Source organism: Mastacembelus armatus, chromosome 12 (genome assembly GCF_900324485.2).
Source record: "Mastacembelus armatus chromosome 12, fMasArm1.2, whole genome shotgun sequence".
Taxonomy (NCBI): Eukaryota; Metazoa; Chordata; class Actinopteri; order Synbranchiformes; family Mastacembelidae; genus Mastacembelus; species Mastacembelus armatus.
Genome location: NC_046644.1, coordinates 5,356,052 through 5,377,116, shown reverse-complemented (window position 1 = coordinate 5,377,116; position 21,065 = coordinate 5,356,052). Strand labels below are relative to the sequence as shown.

The 21,065-nt window shown below is 39.5% G+C and overlaps 2 protein-coding genes across 3 annotated transcripts; both read left to right on the top strand.

Moving 5' to 3' along the window:
- The first annotated feature begins 2,716 nt into the window (after nt 1-2,716).
- On the top strand, nt 2,717-12,127 carry tmc2a (transmembrane channel-like 2a). The gene is made up of 20 exons (XM_026297928.1): nt 2,717-2,753; nt 3,306-3,344; nt 3,456-3,885; nt 4,291-4,446; nt 4,559-4,649; nt 4,727-4,808; nt 4,888-4,994; nt 5,289-5,387; nt 5,520-5,662; nt 5,915-6,062; nt 6,234-6,422; nt 6,566-6,745; nt 6,853-7,011; nt 7,151-7,279; nt 7,684-7,751; nt 10,198-10,437; nt 10,548-10,673; nt 10,872-10,950; nt 11,542-11,662; nt 11,925-12,127. The coding sequence occupies exons 1-20, from the start codon at nt 2,717-2,719 to the stop codon at nt 12,125-12,127; spliced, it is 2,826 nt and encodes a 941-aa protein (XP_026153713.1).
- A 1,371-nt stretch (nt 12,128-13,498) lies between these two features.
- LOC113124607 (annexin A1-like) lies at nt 13,499-20,459 on the top strand. 2 transcript variants are annotated; one of them, XM_026297625.1, is made up of 12 exons: nt 13,499-13,611; nt 13,690-13,804; nt 14,074-14,179; nt 14,294-14,388; nt 15,027-15,140; nt 15,474-15,564; nt 15,800-15,936; nt 16,345-16,438; nt 16,852-16,947; nt 19,652-19,710; nt 19,839-19,961; nt 20,098-20,459. In XM_026297625.1, exons 2-12 carry the CDS (start codon nt 13,736-13,738, stop codon nt 20,152-20,154), a joined length of 1,041 nt encoding a protein of 346 aa, XP_026153410.1. In that variant the 5' UTR covers nt 13,499-13,611; nt 13,690-13,735; the 3' UTR covers nt 20,155-20,459. The 2 variants fall into 2 exon arrangements, with proteins under 2 accessions (XP_026153410.1, XP_026153411.1); XM_026297626.1 differs by having other exon boundaries at nt 13,555-13,611; nt 13,711-13,804.
- Nucleotides 20,460-21,065: the final 606 nt, after the last annotated feature.

Sequence of the window (21,065 nt, the reverse complement as noted above, 5' to 3'; positions counted from 1 at the left end):
AACAGAATGGCTGAAGAGAATTCCAGAACAGAGTTCTGAACAGAAATGGACAGAGATCCAGACAGATTCAAAGAAAGTTAAGAGATTTCCAGACTCATTGAGACCCCCTCTCTTTCCCTGAGGAGAAGATGAGGTACAGACTGTTTTTACTGAGGAGGAGAAACAAGACAGAGGAGAAACAAAGACATTCTCCCTGCGTGTGGCTGTCCTACAGCTGACCATCACACATCAACCAACTCCATGAGACAACCCTGCAGTGGCCAGAAGGAGAACGAGGAAAGGTGATGAACGGACTTCAGGCCTGCAGCCCAGGACTTTGGGGAACGCCTACTCTCTCCTGGAAACCCGCCGGCAGACTGCAGTCGTACCAGCCCACAGTGGAACGGACCGAGTCTCAGTAAACGCGAGGACAAGCAAGTAATCTGTGGCTGTGCTGGTTGTCTCACACTAATCAGTTGGTCTCCATAGTTACTTAAGAGTTTCCTCCAATCTGTGTTTAGACCTCAGACTCAAACACAGAACATAAATTAATTTCAACATTTCTTTCCCACCACTGCAAACAACCTACTGTTAGACTAATTCAGCTAATTCCTCAGATCAGTTCTCCATCCATTTCCCCTTATGTAAACAGCATGTATATACTGTAAATAGCTGAATAAAGCTTAAAAAGGCAACTGACTGGTGTCAATAATGTTATTTCACAGTAAATACGTCACTGAATCGGGAGAACTTTCCCTCAGACTGTAGACTGATATCCTGTATTACTCATTAATTGATTTGTTAATCCGCCGTTCTGGTGTCCCAAAATTATTAAGATGGTTTATGAGATTCATAACTCATAAACCCGACATAATAAACCTTCATGTTCAATACATGTATATATTCAAATTTGCTACATAATGGTCACAGTTAATGGAAGTTAAAATGTTGAAAGTAGCATTTACAGTAAGTATTTAAATATTGTTTTTAAATTTCAGTCCAGTGTTGTCCTGTAACAGATGTCCAGAAATACTGCAGAGCTCTCCAGAACTAGTCCATTAACATTTCATTGCATTTTTCATGGTGACCAAGTATAGAAATTATTTTAGAAACTTCTAACAAGTTTTTCAGACAAGTAGGTGTTTAGAAGTTTGTGTCAGGACCACATATGAGTCCAGATGGTGGAGTTCGTTTTTCCTGCTGACCTCTAGAGAGACAGAACTGACAAACCCATTTCCAAATAATATTTAGACAAGTTGTTATACTTATGATAAACAATTATTCCATCTTTTTAATTGTGTCATACACAACAGTGAGCCCAAAATGTTTCACAATACTCTGAAATGTGTTCACTTAACCACAACTGTAATAATGTTTTACCTGCTGGCTGCAGATTTAGGACACTGTTTTTTTACTGTACTGTACTATTATTATCTATGTCCACACATTCAAATTGCAATGTATATTTTCCTGTTGCTTGATCATGAATTTAAAACATTAATGCAGGTTTAAAAGAAAAAACATATACACCAACCACCCACTGAATCATATTACAAAGGACATATTTGTAACATTTGCAATTGTACATGTATTTACATGGTACATACTGCATACTGTTGCACTCATACACATGGCACAGTTTCAGAAATATTACCAGTTTTTTGGAAAATTTAACAGAACATGTGTGTATGTTTTTAAAATTATAATGACAAGTGCAATTACTATTAATGATACTATGTGACCACTTTCCTCATTTATAAAGTAGTGTGATTATATATCTTTTACAAATTGTCAGTGTTTCTTAAATTGTGCCAGGGGTGTTTAAATTTCTGAGCACCAATGTATATACCATCACACAGATATATAGTTCTTATTCTAATGGCCACTCAATTATGAACATCTAAAAAGCAAGGTATAAGGTTTTGCAATCTATAGGTATATAGTCTCAGTGGACATAATGGAGCAGGGCAGGAATTTATCCACACACATCAGTGTAAGTTTGAAAGAGTGTGATCTACATGCAAACTGGCAACCGTGTAATAGAATCGTTTTAAATGTGAAAAATGAGCTCTCCTCTATTATTTAATAAGACTCTGGGGTGTTTCTCTGCACAGTTTCTATTTCTGCACCCACAGACCTGACAGGTAGCTGCTGTCAGTCTTTGCTTTAGGTTGTTTAGGTTTGCTTTTACCTGCTGTATTGTATTGTACTGCAAACCTAAAAAAAAAATCTGCAGCTGCAAGGTAATGTCAGATTTTTACTGTTTGCCTGATGAGTCTTGCATACAGTAACTGAAACCTTCATTAAATCTTTAGGCAGTCTGGGCATTGTGTGTGTATGTGTGGTCTCCAATAACAAGACAAATGAAAGTGTGAAAGTATTTTACATAACACTGTCCCTAAGCCCCTTAGGAAGAACAAGATAGGGCAGCTCTAGAGCCAGAATGAATAGTTTCACACCTAAGACTCAAAATGGGCCCGATAAGGACTGTTGGTGACCCACAGCTGTGTATCATCACCTCTTTGTGGTAAAACATAAATGGCCCAGTCACTAGACAATAACTTTAAATAGACGAGCTGTAGTAGATCATCTTTGCTTTCCACCATTTACTTTATTTATCCAAGATCACCTGTCGAGAGCATGTCACATGCAGCAGTCGTCATGGTGACAGAGCAAACCGATACCTGAGACTGGTATCTACAGAAGACACAAGGGACAGATGCTTTTCATTTTCACCATGCCAAGGAAAAGTCTCATGGCTACGATGGAGGAAGGTGAGTTGATGATTTAAAGCACTGAAAGATTTATTTATTTTGGGCTATGAAATAATTTGTATATGATATAATGATGTGTGCTGATGATATTCAGTGTTTCATAGAAAAAAAAAAAAAAAAAGAGGTGATATAAATAAAAGAGCCATTTTTAATGTCAATAGTAACTCGTGTGCGTCAAAATGTGTGCTGTGAAAAAAGGCCTGCTATGAAATTTTTGTACTTCTGCTTGCAGGAGTTTCAAGTTTTTGTTTTTTTTAAAGAAATTTCATTACACAATACATCCCAGAATAGGGCAGATCACTACAGTATAGTAAATGTATAAGAAATTTAATGACGTGTAGACAAAACTATAACCACACATTTTATTCAGTTTTACGGGTATTTATTTATGAACTAAATATTGGAGAGCACTGGACAAAAGAAATGTTTGATTATGATTAGAATGGCAATTGCCAATTGTAAATACATTTTTTTCCTGTGGTTTGTTGAAGTGGTTGAAGATGGGAACGGGTTTTTTGTGGTTGATTAGACTTTCTTTGTGTTCTGCTTCAGTTGGAATAGAGGTAGATGGGGATTTGAGTGACAATGATGGTGAGTGGCCGAAACAACATGTCATGGACCTGATTTTAAATATTAATAGTGTCATCTAATACTCAAGGTGCTAAGTACGCTGTTTGTGTGTTTTATTTGGGCCTCTTGTAGATGTCGGCACCCAAAGGAGACCAAACAGGAGACCTGCGGCTGGAAGAGGCCGGGGGAGAAAAACAACTACCCAGGAGGAGGATGATGAAGATGATGAGGAAGATGAAGCTCCTAGGGGACGTAGAGGAGCAAACAAGAAGAAGCCTACCAAGAAACGTGGTGCAGACGATGAAGATGAAAGTGAAGATGAAACTCCCAAGAGGAAACGAGGTGGAGCAGCTAATAAGAAGAAAGGCGGCAAAGCCCAGGACAGTGATGAGGAGGACAGTGACATGGGCAAAGGAAAGAAGGGAAAGAAAGGAGGAGGAAAGAAAGGTGGGAAGGAGGAGGAGGAAGAGACTCGGGGTAAAAAGGGTGATGCCAAAGGGAAGAACAAGGGGAAAGCCAAAGACGATGACAAGGACAAGAAGAAGAAGAAGAAAGATGATAGGTAGGCCACAGGAAGTAAAACTACCAATAAGGAGTCAGAATTTGGTGCTTTAATGTTTCTCTTTACATCAAGATCCAAATCACTTTCATGGAAACCTGCCAACACATACACTACAAGAGAACTGGAAGGAACAATTGGTAAAATGTGACATTTGTTTATCTTCTGGAACGCACTAATGTGCTCAGGAAGTTTTGCTGCAATCTGCATATTATATTGTAGTGTACCTTGCCTATAAAGTTGACTTTGGTATCCAGGGTGCTCTGTGAATGAATCCTAATCCTATAAGCTGCAGTCGATCAATGTATGTTCACTATCTTACTTAACATTCCTCTTCCTAAACCTTTGTTTTCCTCAACAAACTCCTCCTGACCCTGCTCCATGCCCTCTCTGCCTTGCCTCCTACAGCTCATCTGATTCCAGCTCAAGCTCCAACGAGTCAGAGGAGTCCATGTCCGAGGGAGAGATGGCCCGGCTGATGGAGGAGGTGGAGGAGAAGAAGAAACTGATCGCTAACATCAGGAACAAGCCGTGGAGGATGAAGCGGAGGCTCATGCACCTAAAGTAATCTTCTCTTATGATTTTGGCCTGAGGTTTCTAACATGTGACACAGCTTTTCAGCTTCACATGTGAGACTCTTATCATTATTATTATTGCTGCTGTTGTCTCTCCTCAGAGAGGCTCAAGAATTCGTGGATAAATTTGAAGGAGCTTTAGGCAAAGGAAAGGGCAGGAAGTGGTATGCCTACAAAGTGATGATGACAAAGGTTAGACACAAAATGGATACTTTTTTTGTTTGAATGTGCGTTTCTTCATTCTCTAAGTTCCTTTTCTGTTACCTCAGAAATGGATCAAATTTCAAAGGGATTTTGAGAACTTCAAAACAGCCTGTATCCCCTGGGAGAGGAAGATCAAAGAGGTGGAAAGTAAGTTTAGTTTTTAGCATCACTGTGCTTATCTGCTGAACAGTGAAAATGTGTAAAAAAAAAGTCTTAATGTCCGCAGGTCACTTTGGGTCGTCTGTGGCATCTTATTTTATCTTCTTGCGCTGGATGTACGGCATGAACCTCGTCCTTTTTGGTTTCACTTTTGGACTGGTGGTCATCCCTGAGGTGAAGTGGTGTAGTCCTATTTCTGTATTAAATGCTGTAATCTATTCATATTGCACCTTTCACCATATGGATAATAATATATCAAAATATCATTATGATTCTTTACTGTTATGAGTAATTACATGACTAAAATAGATAAACAAATCAACAAGAAATTGTCAAAATACAACAAAGAGATAAAATAAATAAAGCTGGAAGTTGCTTTCTGGAAAAAAAGACAAAGACAAGGCTGATCCAGAGCTTTGGACAAGTGATGGAATGAACATAGCTAAACTTATTTTTGTCTTTTCACAGGTTCTGATGGGCCTTCCCTATGGGTCTATTTCCAGGAAGACTGTACCCAGAGCAGAGGAGGCCACCGCTCAGGACTATTCTGTTCTCATGGACTTTAACGTGAGTCTGATACACGATGACAGTGATGACAAAGTTTTTTCACACAAAAAATTGATGTCAACGTTATGGGAAGATGATGGGCTAAGAGGAAAAGGTGAAGGTAAAATATTGTTGCCATTTTTTCTCCATTAGGGATACTTAAAATATTCAGTCCTGTTCTATGGCTATTACAACAACCAGAGGACCATTGGCTTACTGAAGTTTCGGCTGCCTCTATCCTACCTTATGGTCGGGATCGGCACCTTTGGCTACAGTCTGATGGTGGTGATCCGCACGTGAGTCTGCAGCAGTGTCGAGCTTATGCCCTTCATGGGTATTCACTGTTGAACAAGTTAAATCAGGTCAAAGTATGGTAAAAATCATCAAGGTCCAGTTTTAATAATTTGAATGAATTCTTTTGCTCTGATTTAAAAATATTTTATGTGATAAAACAAAACAAGACATAAGCTGCAGCCTAAACTGTTTAGTGATGCAAATGTCCAGATGATTTCCATAATGCACAGGTGTGTGTCTGTTTCATTTTTCAGAATGGCCAAGAATGCTGATGTTGGTGGTGGAGATGGAGAGGAAGGAGAGTTCACGTTCGCCTGGAAGATGTTCACCAGCTGGGATTATCTCATTGGTAATGCAGAGACTGCCGACAACAAGTATGCCTCCATCACCACCAGCTTTAAGGTAACCATGGCAACCACACATGGAATACAATATAGAAAGTTACATCAAGTGATATCAGTGTATACAGTTTTTTTTTAGCACATCTGTATTTCTAACTGCTCATGTGCTTGATCAGATTATTCTCTACTAACTGTTGATCCTGTACATTTTTTTGTTCTTTGCCAAAAACAGGAGTCCATTGTGGATGAGCAGGAGAACCAGAAGGATGAGAACATTCACCTGCGGAGGTTCCTCAGAGTCTTGGCTAACTTTTTGATCATCTGCAGCCTTGGTGGCAGTGGGTACCTCATTTACTTTGTGGTGAAAAGGTCTCAGGAGTTCGCCAACAGGGATGACCTCAGCTGGTATGAGAAGAATGAGGTTAGGATGGTTACATGGTTCTGAATGAATCTCTACTGCTGCAGCTGTATTTACCAGGTTTATAGAACAAAGGTTGAAGATAAATTATAAAACGTTTTGTTGAATCCTGTGACTTATTTATAATTTGGACTGTTGTGGCCCAGTTGGAGATCATTATGTCTCTGCTGGGTCTGGTATGTCCTCCTCTGTTTGAAACCATTGCTGAGCTGGAGGACTACCATCCTCGAATTGCCCTCAAGTGGCAGCTAGGACGCATCTTCGCCCTCTTCCTGGGAAACCTTTACACCTTTCTGTTCGCCCTATTTGACGAGGTCAACTCCAAGGTATGGTAGCAACGTGTGTATTCTCTCTTGGCAAACAAATCTAACAGACAGTTCTCTGATGTTCCACAGTCAGTCTTCTGACTGATTGGTTTCTTTGTGCCTCTTAGCTGGAAGAAGAGCAGTCTATTAAGAATGCTTCCATCTGGGCTATGAAGGAGTACTACGCCAACTACTCACGTCTGGTCAACGACTCTGAGGCCACCCCGCCCCCCATGAACCCTGCTGATGTCATCAGAGGACCCTGCTGGGAGACTGCTGTTGGCATAGTAATCACAATAAAACATAAACCAAAAAAAAAACCCTCTTTTACACTAATTGGGAATACAACTGGAAACAACACCTTTTATCCACCAGTACCTTGTCATCCCTTAATAATACACTGATTCTGTGCTGTCCATGTTCCAGGAGTTCGTAAAGCTGACCGTGTCGGACATCCAGGTAACCTACCTGACCATCCTAATCGGTGACTTTGCCAGAGCTGTCATTGTCCGCTTCCTCAACTACTGCTGGTGCTGGGACCTGGAGGCCGGATTTGTAAGTCTGAAAGTTCAGCCCTATAGAAAATGCAATAGGACCCTCTGAACAATCTCTATCTTAGTTCCACACTATATATAAATAAGATGGAGTTAATACTTGCTACAGAAAATTATTAATGGCAGTGAGTTCAAGGAAGTCAGTGACTAAACCATGACATGAATAGCATGAACAATACCAGGAGCCAAATATATACTGCAGTACTGCAGTTGGTAGTATAAAGACAGTATAAAGAATGTCGTTCATGTGACATTGTTATGTTTAGTTCTCTATCTGTTAACCTGGACACATAACTTCATATATAATACAATATATTAGATTTAATAAGTTTACAGTGGAAAGTGTAATTTAATTATTAATAAAGCTTTCAGTGAATAGTCATGATTGTCTCTGTTCACTTTCAGCCATCTTATGGAGAGTTTGACATCAGTGGTAACGTTCTTGGTTTGGTCTTCAATCAAGGAATGATTTGGTACAAACTTTACTTTCATACATACACTACACACACACAGTCACCAGTGTGGTCAGTAGTCCTGCTTGTTTGTATGTGTGAGACTTTACATACATGTTGTTGCCTGTATCCTGTATCACTGAGTGAATAAGTAATACCACTGATACAAGTCTACACCAGCAGCACCCTGAACAGAGCTAACCATCACCATTACATGTAGGTCACTACTAACTCTGCAACATCTCATTGTGCTATGTATAGTGAATATAAATATATATATATATATTTAACATAAATGTGTTTATTATGTCTGGTTTATGAGTTATGAATATCATAAACTATCTTCATAATTTGGAGCACCAGATTCTTTGATGGTGGATCAACCAGTCAATTAATAGGTAACATAGGATATGAGTCTACAGTCTGAGGGAGAGTTCCTGATTCAGTGACATATTTACAGTGTGAAATAATCAATGATGAAAGTCACAGATATCTTTTAAAGATGTATTCAGCTATTTAAATGGTAGGAAAAACAGGGAGAACTGAACAGCGAAACTAGATGAATTAACCAATTAAAACATGAAACGCTGTATAACAGTAGATGGTTTTCATGGGTGGGAAATAGATTTTGAAATCAGTTTAGGTTTGGGTTCTGAGTCTGAGGTCTAAAAAGCAGTTCAGGAGCTAAGCTAGGTAACTATGGAAACCAACTGAGATCAGTTTGACAGACAGGCTCAGCCATGGGTTATCGCTGCTGTGGGCTGGTCCGACTGCAGTCTGCTCGCCTGTTTTCCCTTTCGTTGCTCTCCAGCTGTCTGCTGCAGGGTTGTCCCATGGAGTTTACAGTCAGTAAACAGTAGTCAGTTGCGTTTGGATTCTTCCTCCGCGTGGGCAACTGAAGTAGTTTATCATTCTTCTGCCAGTGCTAGACAAATAACATGGCTCTATCTCCCACCTTAGTCTGGTCACACGTGTTACATATTTAGCAGTCAAAGCAGAAATATAACAATAACAATTCATAAGTCATTACACAGATTTCAGGTTATTTCTGGAAGGAAACAAGGAATAGTTTTAAGGTATTTATGGCTGGGTGTGAGCAGCAGGGTGTCTGTCCATTACAAAGGACTATCCTAATTTCTATAGCCTGCTCTTGGTCAAAGGGAGTCTTGACAGTGCAGTATTTGGTTGAGACGGCTGTGCTACCACCTGCTGTTGCCTTCACAGGTCATTCAGCGCCTGGGTTATCAGTTTCAGAACAATAAATTCCTCAAGGGTAAAACTCCTTCATCAGTCTTGGAATGTGAAAATATACTAGAATTTCATATTAATGGGTCTGCTACATATATACATATACATGCACCCAATGAAAAAATCCCAGCCCTAGCAGTGAGAAATCGTGCTGTGCTCACTTAGTCACCACAGTATAACACTAAGTCAGGTAAATTTCAGGGATATTGTTCTGTCCATTTAGGAATCACCTGTGATTCTTAATCAGTTTCAGCTGCTTTGGTGCAAATTAAAGAGACAGCAGGTCTTGGAGAGGCAAAAGCAAAGACAGTCCCCAAACAGGGAGTGGGTATTGCATGTGGTGGCCACAGGCAGATGCTCTCTTCTTAACCTTCCTGACTGATTCTTCTCAGGTTTTATGTTTTGCTCTTGTCCTTGTCACTGGTGGTAGCATGAGGCAGTACCTGCAGCCCAATCAGCTGCACAGATAGTCCACTTACTCCAACATGGCACATCCAAGAAGGCTTGCTGTGTTTCCCAGCACAGTCTCAGGGGCATGGAGTTTACCAGTGTCTCAGTAAATGGTCTGGGGAGCCATATAGTTGGAGGGGCACACAGACCTCCATGTCATAACCAACAGTACCCTGATTGCTGTGAGGTACAAGGATGATTCTTCAAAGTGACTGGTCCAGTAGGCCCTGGATTCTTCCTGACAATCCACGGCCTTGTGTGGCCACACTGACTAGGCAGCCCCTGCATGGCAAAGGCATTGGTGTCATTGACTGTCCCTCATGTTCCTCTGACCTAAATCCAACTGAGCACCTATTAAGGGACATTATGTCTCGATGCATCCGACATCACCAAGTACCTCTGTTCCCCAGGACACTATTCACAGACTCATCAGGATCATGCCCAGACACTGTTGGGAATGCACAGAGGGACTTCTGAGTCACATTATGAGTTGCCGTGATAAAGTTAATGAAGCTTGGCTGAGCCTGTGATTTTAATTTTAGTAAAGATTTTCAACTTGAATGATTTGTTCATTAAGAGCCAATGTGTGATGTAATGGTTTCCTTCATTTTTTTTTTACCTTATTTTGTCTACTTGGTCTATTGGTGATAATGGTTCACAACTTTTTTATATGACCACAGATTTATACTACAAATAATATATACTGCACAGGGGTAAAAACTATTTTTTTTAAAAAGAGTTAATGTGTAATATGATGTCATATCACCAGGATGGGTGCGTTTTATGCTCCTGGGCTAGTCGGCATCAACGTGCTTCGCCTTCTCAGCTCCATGTACTATCAGTGTTGGGCTGTGATGGCCACCAATGTGCCCCATGAGAGAGTCTTCAAGGCCTCCAAGTCCAACAACTTCTACATGGGTCTGCTGCTCCTGATCCTTTTCCTCAGTCTGCTGCCTGTTGTCTATACCATCATGACCTTGTCGCCCTCATTTGACTGTGGACCCTTCAGGTAACAACTCAAGAGATAGCACAACAAATTAGTTGAGTTATATGAGTGTAAATACAAATTAGCATGAGCAAAAACCGACTCAGGCCCATTGGCTGCGTTGATGTTAACAGTGGGAAGGCGAAGATGTATGATGTGATCATGGAGACTATTGACCTGGACTTGCCGGCCTTCATTGGGACACTCTTCAGCTATGCAGCCAACCCGGGCCTCATAATACCAGCTGTACTGCTCATGGTGTGAGTGCAGAACAGACATAGTGGGTCACACATTTTTGTCAGTTTTTGTTACATCACATATTCATGTAAACATCTCTGGATGCCAGAAATACAGCTAACCACACACTTACGCAGGGGTGAGTGATTATATAAATTCTGTGTCTCTTTTTTTTAGTTGCTGCAAAACTCATGTTACCACTGAAAATCTCTCCTTTGCAGACTGGCCATCTACTATCTGAACTCAGTATCTGAGGCCTACAAAAACTCCAACATGGAGCTGAAGAAGAAGATGCAGATGGTAAGAGGAGACCAGAGACACAAGCGATGTACTTTATTTAGAACCTTACATAAACAGCTAAGGGTGCTGCCACACAGCTGCAGATTGCTGAAGTGACAGAATACTTAGCCAAACGCTTAAGACAATGCAACTTGCTGTTCAGAGTGTTGTTAACCATCATAGCAGCATGGCTCCTGGGACTGTCATTTTGTTTGTTCCTACAGTCCACAACATTTCAACAACTCTATTGGTTTTTTTTTTTAAACTATGAAAAACACATTGTCATTTCATTACCATGAAAACACACACCCAGTCCCCAGCTAAAAACAGTCCCAACAGCTGCATTATTTTTTATTGTTTACTAAAAACTACAGTGTTGAGATGATTTTTTTTAAAGTAATAAGTTGTTGATCATTTTAAGGACTGACATTTATCAGAATATCCCATTGAGCTGAGTGCCATGGACACGTAGAATTCTGAACTGTTGAGAGACAAAGTAATATATTTGTTTTGGTCTTTTCATAGGATTTCTTAACAATTTGTTGTTTTTTAATCTTTCCCCCTATTTTTCTCTGTCTCTCTCTGTCTCCTTCCATTGTTCTGTCTGTTCAGGCTCGGGATGAAGAGAAGAACCGGAGGAACAACACAGACAGTACTAACCAGGTCATGAAAGACTTGGAGGACCTGCTACCAAATAGATCCCTTATGCCCCCGGCTCCCCCACCAGAGCTCGGTCAGTTAGCACCAGCACAGCTGGGTCTTCTCTGCAGATAAAGGCTGTTAAATTTGCTATGTATTATATTGCTGATATGCTGCTACTTTGATTCTTACTAGGGTAATAAATATATCACTATTACTAATAGAAGCTTGTTCACTCAATACCACAGTATAAAAATACAACTAACTCTGCATATTAGGCATTTAATATAAATTTAAAAACTGACCAGGATTCCAAATATACAACTGACTCTTGACTCGTGTCTCTTTCTCAACAGAAAAAACACCACAGCCAGAAGCTAAGCCGACCAAGACTAAGCCAGGATCGGGTGGTAAAGGCGTTAACCTGCAGAAGGATGTGGCTCTGGCATCGTCAAACCCCAATGTTCGGGGACCTGTCAGCCGGCCGCCAGGACCGAGAGGACCTGGACCAGGTGCTGGACAGGGCAGAGGTCGTGGGAGGGGACACCCTCCAAGATAACAGTCTGCAAGCTGTGTTCACCCCTCAGACTATCTCTGTTCCTTTCACAGCTGGAGACATTTACAGGCAGGGTGTTGAGATAATGTTATTTCACAAGGACCTTCATTAGGTCTTCTGAAGTTTTCTTCAGAAGAAGTCTTCTTCTTCTTCTTCTACTTACTGACATCAGCAGCTTGAAGTTGGTTGGAGGTAATTTCTTGACAATTGTAACCCTACAGACTAAAGAGTACACCTTTGCTACACAGTGCTGTAAAAACCTCGATTTTGTTGTGAGCAGCTTAAAATTCATAAACATAAAACAGATAGTCTGTGTTTCTCCCATGTGGATCAAATGAGACAAAGGAGTTGAGCAAAATTAGGATCTGAAGTGGAATGAATGGTGGTTAACCATTTGAGTTAAATTATTGGCCAGTGTCAAATTTGAATTATAGTGCTAATGGCATGTGACTTTAATAACTGTGACTCACAGTTCTGGTGTTTTCTCGGTTATTACTTGACTGGAGTGGGGTAACTTGGATGAGAGGATCTTTGGGTTTTCTACATCTTGAAGATGCAGGCTGAAAGCCCCAGTAAAAAGGTAGTAAGTTGACAATAAGTTAATTTTTTTGTTAAATAATCATCTTTTCTCAAGCTGGAACATAACTAGAATGTGTTGACTGAAAATACTGTTTAACTTAATTAGAAAATATATTTCCAAAGACACATAGTGTTTGCATTGAACATTTGACTGGACCACATGGCTTTACAGCTCTGATGTCTCCAGACATGCTTTATGGATGAGGACATAGTGGATGTGTTAAGGTGGCTATGTTAATAATGACAATTAACCATAGTTTGTCATTATAATGTGATGATTTTGAAGATATTGGCCTCATTATTACATCCTTCTACTGTACCACTTGGTTTGTTCATGCACTTCAGGTAACACTGACTTTGTAATTAATGGCACGATTCTGATCTTGCAATAAAGTTTACAAATCTTTTAATATCTCAGTTATCTATATAAATTTTAAAAAATCCTACTTTATTTTATTTACCCACAATGCAAATTGACTGCCAATGGTTTGGTTAGATACTGTTGATAGCAGCCTTAAAGTACTGTGTACTCTGCATGCATTTAACAGCCCAAGATAGAAATGTGGAACATCAGGTTCAGTCATTAGTCATTGTGCAAAAACAATAACGTCTTGTCTCAGGTCAATTTTTAGTTGTGCTTGCTTCACGAGCTCACCAGGAATGGGTGCACTTTTACAACAAGAGTCCGAACTCACTCAACCAGTCAGAAATGCCGAACCCATAACTGTCACCTTGCAGGAATGTTATTTTCTAGAGGTGGCACACAACTGGCTGATCTTCTGCAGGTGAAACTGCACCTGCCTGAAATCACTTGCACAGAGGTGGGTGGAGACACTGCAAAGTGAGCCGAATGCATTAACATTCAGAGAGCTACAGACTGGGTGTGAGGCCTGTCTGCAGGAGCAGAGGTGAGCTTTTTAGATTTTTAAATATGAAAGACATTTTTAGATCAATCTAACACCTGTTTTCCCCTTTTCTCTCTACAGTCTGTGTTTCTATCTCTACAGTCTAAGTTTGCAGCCAAAAGAAAAGATGTCTTTATTCAAAAAATTTTTGAATAAGATCGTCCATGATGGAAACTCCAAAGGTGACAGCACTGCAGTGAGTATCAGTTCACATGTAGCACACACCTGTTGTTGGCTGAATGCAGTTTTGATGAAAATACTTTTTACATTCAAAATGCAGTTTTAGTTTTTTCATAAGCACTAAAATGTATTTGGATTTTATGTGACCTATTGGTTTTCAGTGAAATTAGTTGACAGTTACAGTTTCTGCAGTTCTGCTGGCTGTCACTGAGTCATCCTCTCTTCTATGAATAAAGTGAAGTGGCTTACAGCAGCCAGTGTTTGTATTTCTGGTTGTTCTTTTAGGTGACAATTAAATCAAAGCCTGTGTATTATGGAACAGTCCACCCATATCCAAACTTCAATGCCAGCAGTGATGCTTCAGTTCTTAAAAGTGCCATTGAAACTAAAGGTGTGTTATCTTAACAATGACCTCTTGTATGCAATGTTCTGTTGTTGTAGTTGTTTTTGCTGTCCTCTTAGTGCTTTAAAGAAAGTAATGTGAAATGCAACTTGTCCATCACAGGAGTGGATGAGGATGTGATCACTGCAGTCCTGGTGAAGAGAAACAATGAGCAGAGGCAGATGATCAAAGCAGTTTTTGAAGCATCCCATGGGAAGGTGAGAAACTCACAAAGACTTGAAAGCCTTGAAATATATTAAAACAATAACTGTCAACTATCTCTCTGACCTCCCTGTATGTTATGTGTTTTGAGCTGTTACAGATTGCATCACTAACATCAGTTGTTGCGACATTCAATGAGTCATTAAATCCCTGGACTGCATCAGAATTAAAGCTGCTTTTGCAATTTTTATTTTTTCACCTTATCCAGCCAAGTCCACAGTGTATGTTAGTGCCTCAGTTCCTTTAGTCTTCACATTATTTTTCTTTATTTACACTTTTAATAAAACACACATTACATTTACATTTAGCCTGTCACATTTCATCACAGAAGTAAATCTACAGTACTTCACAAGAAGGCATGTTTGTTGTTATTGGTAGTTCTACTTGATGCTGTTGCGTTTGTCCTGTGATATTTGTGATGATAGTAGGCAATGTTCACCTAAAGTTGTACCGTACATCGTTGAAGTCTCTATGTGTACAATTTGAACATTTTCAACTTTTGTGCCCTGCTAGTAGCCGATCTCATCATCTTGACGTCACACAAAAATCAACACGATATCTTTGCTCCATTTTGAAATTACATGTTTTGCTGTGTGTGTGTGTGTGTGTGTGTGTGTGTGTGTGTGTGTGGCAGAAAGTGGAAAACGCTCTGAAGAAGGCTCTCAGGTCACATTTTGAGGATGTCTGCCTGGCTCTGCTCATGACACGGGCTCAGTTTGATGCCCACTGGCTCAGGAAAGCCACACAGGTAAATATCAGTGGTTTCTGTACTAAAGAGATTATTTCCATGCATCACTCTTCATTACACAGTCTCTGAGTTGGCCCATCTAAGGTTGCAAACATATTTTTAATGAACAGAAATTCTTGTTTTTACATTCAGAGGTTTATATTGCTGGGTGTGCTTTTCCATTTTAGTGGTAACCTATTAAAAAACCTCATCAGCACAAAATGTGTATTGATGATGTGTGTGGGGACATTAAGTGTGGCTTTTCAGCAGAAGTTTCACATACTTAGTTCTGGATACTACTTTTGAAATTATAACTTTCACTACTCACATCTGGTGTTTGCTCTATTCCAACAGCGTATGGGCACAGATGAGGATGTCCTGGTGGAGATTCTGGCAACCAGGTCAAACCAAGAGATTCGAGAGATCAAGAGGGTCTTCAAAGAAGGTTTGGCCTGATTTAGTGCAGTTGTTCTGTTATTTGTTGATGACCTTTGAGTTCCTGAGACATTTCTATATTTTGCATAGCATCTTCAGCACACTATGTAGCTGATCATTTTTAGTTACACTATAACTAGTGTGTAGGAACACTAAATTCATAGCTAGTGCTCTGCTGTAATCACCCAGTCATAATGATTGCAGTTCTCTAACATCTTTGTGCTAAAATGTTCCTGCTCCCGAAGAGTACAAAGAGGATCTGGAAGATGTTATTAAGAAAGAGACAAATGGCGACTTCACAATGGCTCTTCTTTCCATGTTGAAAGCAAACAAAGATGAGAGCACTGTGGTTGATGCGTCACAGGCTAAAAAGGATGCAGAGGTAAAAAAAACATGAAAACAAACTAAATGGGAGAGAACTGTGATTATTCTGTATTTAGCTTTCCCTGCTGTGTCTGTAGCAGTGGTTCCAAATGAAAATGCTACAAATATATAAATTCATAGATTTTAGTTTTTAAAATGATTGCTGAGACAAAGAAAAAGGTGCAAAGGTGAAGAAAATGGTGCATTTGTTAGATACAGTGTGTGTATTCATGCCAATGGAGGAACATGCCATCCATTGCATTGGTTTGGCTCACTGATGTGGTTTTAGACAAACCTCATCACTATAGCAGGCTTTGAATACACAACAGTAGGTTGAAGTGTAATAGCAAATATAACTGTTATGTAAATGTTTTTTTTTAAGTACTGTATTAGCAGGTAATGTAATGTTACTGCTTTCTGTCTGCAGGCTCTGTTTGAGGCAGGTGAGAACATGAAAGGAGTCAACGTGTCCACCATCACTGACATCCTGACCACCCGCAACGGCCCGCAGCTCTGCAAGAGTGAGTGTTTTCAATGTCTGAATGCTTCTTTTTTTTAAATTGAAGACTCAGACAACTGGACAAACAGGTGGAACTACACTTCTACAAGTAATAAGTTGAACACACCCAGCAATGCAGGAAAAATATTTAGGCAAGCTGGCTCTTTCACATAATTATAAAGCTCATCATCTGTTGAGTCCAGTATTTGCTGATTGTAAGGAAATGAAAGACAATTGTATCATGGTAGTACTACATTATTTTTAGAGTTCTTTAGATGTAGCTATTTAGCAAATGTTTCTTTAAGAGTCTATAGATTTTTAAAGACTCTATGCAATCATCTCATACCTCATAGAATAACTTTATGCAGAGACAACTATTTTCTGTCTGATAATACAATATCACTCTTACCTGTTGTTTCTTTGTTTACTTGCTAGTGTTCCAGCAATACAGCACTGTCAGTAACAACACACTGCCTAAAGCCCTGGAAAAGGAGCTGAGAGGTGACATTGAAAACTGTCTCCTTGACATTGGTAAGCTTGATGCCATCATATTGGTACTGAAATGATATGATGTGGTGCCACATCTCCAAGTCACCTTGGAGAAAAGCCACAGTGGTTAAAATTCAGAAAAGAATATGCAGACAAGCAGAACGCAGGTGGCGAAAAACCAAACTCCAGGTTCATTTTGACTTATACAAAGAGAGTCTTCAACACTATAACCAAAAACTAAAAAATGCAAGGCAATCATTTTTCTCAGAGGTTATCAATAGAAACAGCAATAATGCCCGCGCATTGTTTTCTGTTGTAGACAGACTCACAAACCCAGCACCCTCTCTTCCTTCTGAACTGCTGTCCAAAAAGTCATGCAATGATTTTGCAGCTTTTTTCGTAGACAAAATATCAAAGATAAGACAAACTATCTCTAGCTGCAGTCCTAGGAACATGACAATATCACCTGTGCCTCCTTGTTCTCCAGCGAATCTAGAACATTTTGATCTCCTTGATCACAGAGCTCTGGCAGAAACTCTTCTACAATTAAAATCATGCTGCCTTGATATTTTACCAACAAATTTTTTAAAAAATGTTTTTAACAGCTTAGCTCCAGATGTATTGCAGATTGTCAATAGTTCTCTTCAGTCAGGGCAGTTTCCCCAGGCCTTAAAAACTGCTGTTATAAAACCTCTTCTTAAAAAGCCTAATCTAGATGCTTCAGCAGTAAGTAACTACAGGCCAATATCAAATCTTCCATTTCTGGGAAAAATAATTGAAAAAGTAGTTTCTCAACAAATTCACAGATTTATGGTGCAAAACAATCTTTTTAATGCACTTCAGTCTGGATTTCGCACACACCACAGCACTGAGACTGCACTTATTAAAATTTTAAATGATTTACATTTAAATAATGATGAATCCAAAACCTCTGTTTTAGTACTACTGGATCTCAGTGCTGCATTTGACACAGTTGATCATGATGTGCTGCTTCATAGACTAGAAGCTTGGGTGGGAGTTACTGGCTCAGTGTTAAATTGGCTAAAATCTTACTTACAAGATAGAGACTATTTTGTCTCACTTGGTAACTATGAGTCTGAGCGAACAAAAATGAAATGTGGGGTTCCTCAGGGGTCTATTCTTGCTCCTCTCTTATTCAATATCTACATGCTGCCCCTTGCTCAGATTATGGAATACTACAACATTGACTACCATACCTATGCAGATGACACCCAACTTTATATATCAGTATCATCTCATGATTATAGTCCTCTAATTTCATTATGTGAGTGTATTAATCAAGTCAAAGAATGGATGTGCCAGAATTTTCTCCAGCTCAATACAGACAAGACAGAAGTGATTGTTTTTGGCCCCAAAAATGAAAGGTCAAAGGTCATTGCTCACCTTGACTCCATGTCATTGAAAGCTACAAATCAAGCCAGAAACCTTGGTGTAATCATTGACTCAGACCTGAATTTTAACAACCACATAAAATCCATCACTAAATCTTCCTATTACCACCTGAAAAACATTGCTAAGAAACTGGACCATATCACACCAGTTCTCAGATCACTACACTGGCTTCCCGTTAGTCAAAGGATAGATTTTAAAATTTTATTGCTAGTTTATAAAGCACTAAATGGTTGTGGACCAAAATATATCCAAGATATATTAGTTCCCTATGAGGTTTCCAGACCCCTCAGGTCATCTGGGACAGGTCTATTGTGTGTTCCCAGAACCAGAACCAAACAAAGTGAAGCAGCATTTAGTTACTATGCTCCTCACTTGTGGAATAAACTTCCTGAACACCTGAGGTCTGCTCAAACTGTCAGCTCATTCAAATCTGGACTGAAAACTCTGTTGTTTACTGCTGCCTTTGAATAATTGTTATCTTTGTTTTCTTAATGTGCTTTTATGTTTTATTTTAATTTACCTTACTTGATTTAAACTTATTTTATGTTTAATGTCTTTATTTTTAAATGCTCTTTTCAATGCTTTTAATGCTTTTAATGTAATTATATGCCTTGTAAAGCACTTTGAATTGCGTAGTGTATGAAAGGTGCTATACAAATAAATTTGCCTTTGCCTTTGCCACTGAAGGGTTAGAGAAGGACCTTCTTTTCAGTTTGCTGAGTTTTGCATTTCCTGTCAAAGAGAAAGGCAATCACACATCTCTCTACACTTATCTCCTCAGGCCACTGTCAGTCAGTTGAGATCAAAACACACCCACTCAGTGCTGATTAAGCAGAGTAGCTGAGTTCTTTGTTAAGTTCTTAATAAACAGTAAGTTATGATGTTTATCCCGACTTCAAGTTTGATTGTTGCATATTAAGACATGAACCACTAATGTTAAATCCATCGCTGGCTAGAGTGTTGCTGGACTGATGTTAATCCTCTAGTGAGCATGAAAGAGTTTGTAGCAATATGACTCATATTTCCATTGTAAAAATGAGAAATATGGCATCATGGTGATTCTAGTGCCTTAAATTCACAAATTAAAAAAAATTATTTATAACATAATAATTTAAAATAAAGAGACATCCAAGAGCTGTCAGTTCTGAAAAGATCCTATCTGTATGTTCAACTTTTTTTTGTGTGTGTGACCTCACACACTGAGGGACCTGAACATAAAACTCTACAGGATGTACTATTATCAGAGCAAAAAAACACTATGGGCTGTCAGACTGAGCTGTATCTGGAAATTACCAGTTTCTTTGATTGAATGTTTTGTCTCTTCAATCTTTAGTGAAATGTGCTTGGAACACACCTGCTTTCTTTGCTGAGAAGCTCCATCTCGCTATGAAGGTATGTATGAACATCTGTCATCATATGTCACAGTGCATAGCGTATGTGAGTGTTTCTTTCCCACTGACATTCACTCATCATTTTACTTTCAAATGTTCAGTGACAGAGGCTCTGCTCTATACTCACAGGGCGCTGGCACATCTGAGGAGAAGCTGACCAGGGTGCTGGTGAGCCGTTCTGAGGTTGACCTGAAGAAGATTTTGGATGAATACAAGGCCATGTATGGCATCAGCCTTCAGGAGCATCTAGTGGTAAAATCATATTAAGTAATATTGTTTCCTGAATGGCTGCTTTTATCTTCTGTTTTTTGCTGACAGACTCATGAAATGAAGAAATGTAATAATAGTTTCAGTGGATTTCAGCTGACCACATCTCTGTCTCTCACAGAAAGAGACCAGCGGACATTATCAGAAAGCCCTGCTTGGACTGTGTGGAGCCCAGTAACATTTTGTGGTGAAATAGTATTCACAAGTTCAGCTTGGTATTTAATATGGGAAACTAATAAAAGGAGATCTGGAAGAGGCAAAGGAAAAAGTGGAGGAGTAAAATATTTCTGTGCAAGCTTTAAAGATTTTATCTCAGCCCGGTGCATGACCCTTACTGTTGTATCATTGTATCTGTTTTTCATTTTGTGTATATGTGCATTTTGATACTAATAAGAGGGACACTGCTTCTAGATTGTCTATGTAATGAGCTAATGTACTTACAACCTTTAATGCAATCAAAGCAATAAATCTGTGGGAATGCGAGGAGTTCTCAGTTTTGCTGCTTATATGCAATCATTATCAGAATAACAGTAACATTATTGTGCATGCGGTAATGTGTCTGCGTTTGTTACCAATATACACAATATATTGTACCAAGAAATGGGTGAGTATTCCTATGGAAGCTCTCGATCTAGATTCTTGCCCTATCATGTGGTCCCAAAGACAGGCCAGGCTGTCCGAAATCTTCAGATAAGAGCACTCACCAAGCCCAAGCTATCTGAGTGCACATCATTGTTTTCACAGGCACCACCACAGAATGGGTGGCTGGCCATCCTGTGGTCCAGGACCCAGTGGTATGGTTGATTACAGCTCAAGCCCCATAGTTACAATAACTATTACTGTTACTGTTCAGCCACACTGGTTGACATAGTGCCTTGAACACCTGGCCTCATAAAACTACATACCTTCTGTCCTCTCCTCACCATCCTACCAATATGACAGCCATTCTAATTACTGAATAAATAATAAAGGGTATGAAATCAATGGAGTCAGTGACTTAATTATATATTAAGTCACTGTAGTAGCTGCATTTTTGCACAGGTATCTGTTTGTATGCTCTGTTTCAGTGTTTTAAGTTCAGCTAAGCTA

Coding starts and splice junctions, on each gene's coding strand:
- tmc2a (XM_026297928.1), top strand. CDS start 2,717: ATGCCAAGGAAAAGTCTCATGGCTACGATGGAGGAAG. Junction 3,345..3,455: donor GGATTTGAGTGACAATGATG/GTGAGTGGCCGA, acceptor GGCCTCTTGTAG/ATGTCGGCACCCAAAGGAGA. Junction 4,650..4,726: donor ACAAAGTGATGATGACAAAG/GTTAGACACAAA, acceptor CTGTTACCTCAG/AAATGGATCAAATTTCAAAG.
- LOC113124607 (XM_026297625.1), top strand. CDS start 13,736: ATGTCTTTATTCAAAAAATTTTTGAATAAGATCGTCCATGATGGAAAC. Junction 13,805..14,073: donor CCAAAGGTGACAGCACTGCA/GTGAGTATCAGT, acceptor TTGTTCTTTTAG/GTGACAATTAAATCAAAGCC. Junction 19,962..20,097: donor GCCTTCAGGAGCATCTAGTG/GTAAAATCATAT, acceptor TGTCTCTCACAG/AAAGAGACCAGCGGACATTA.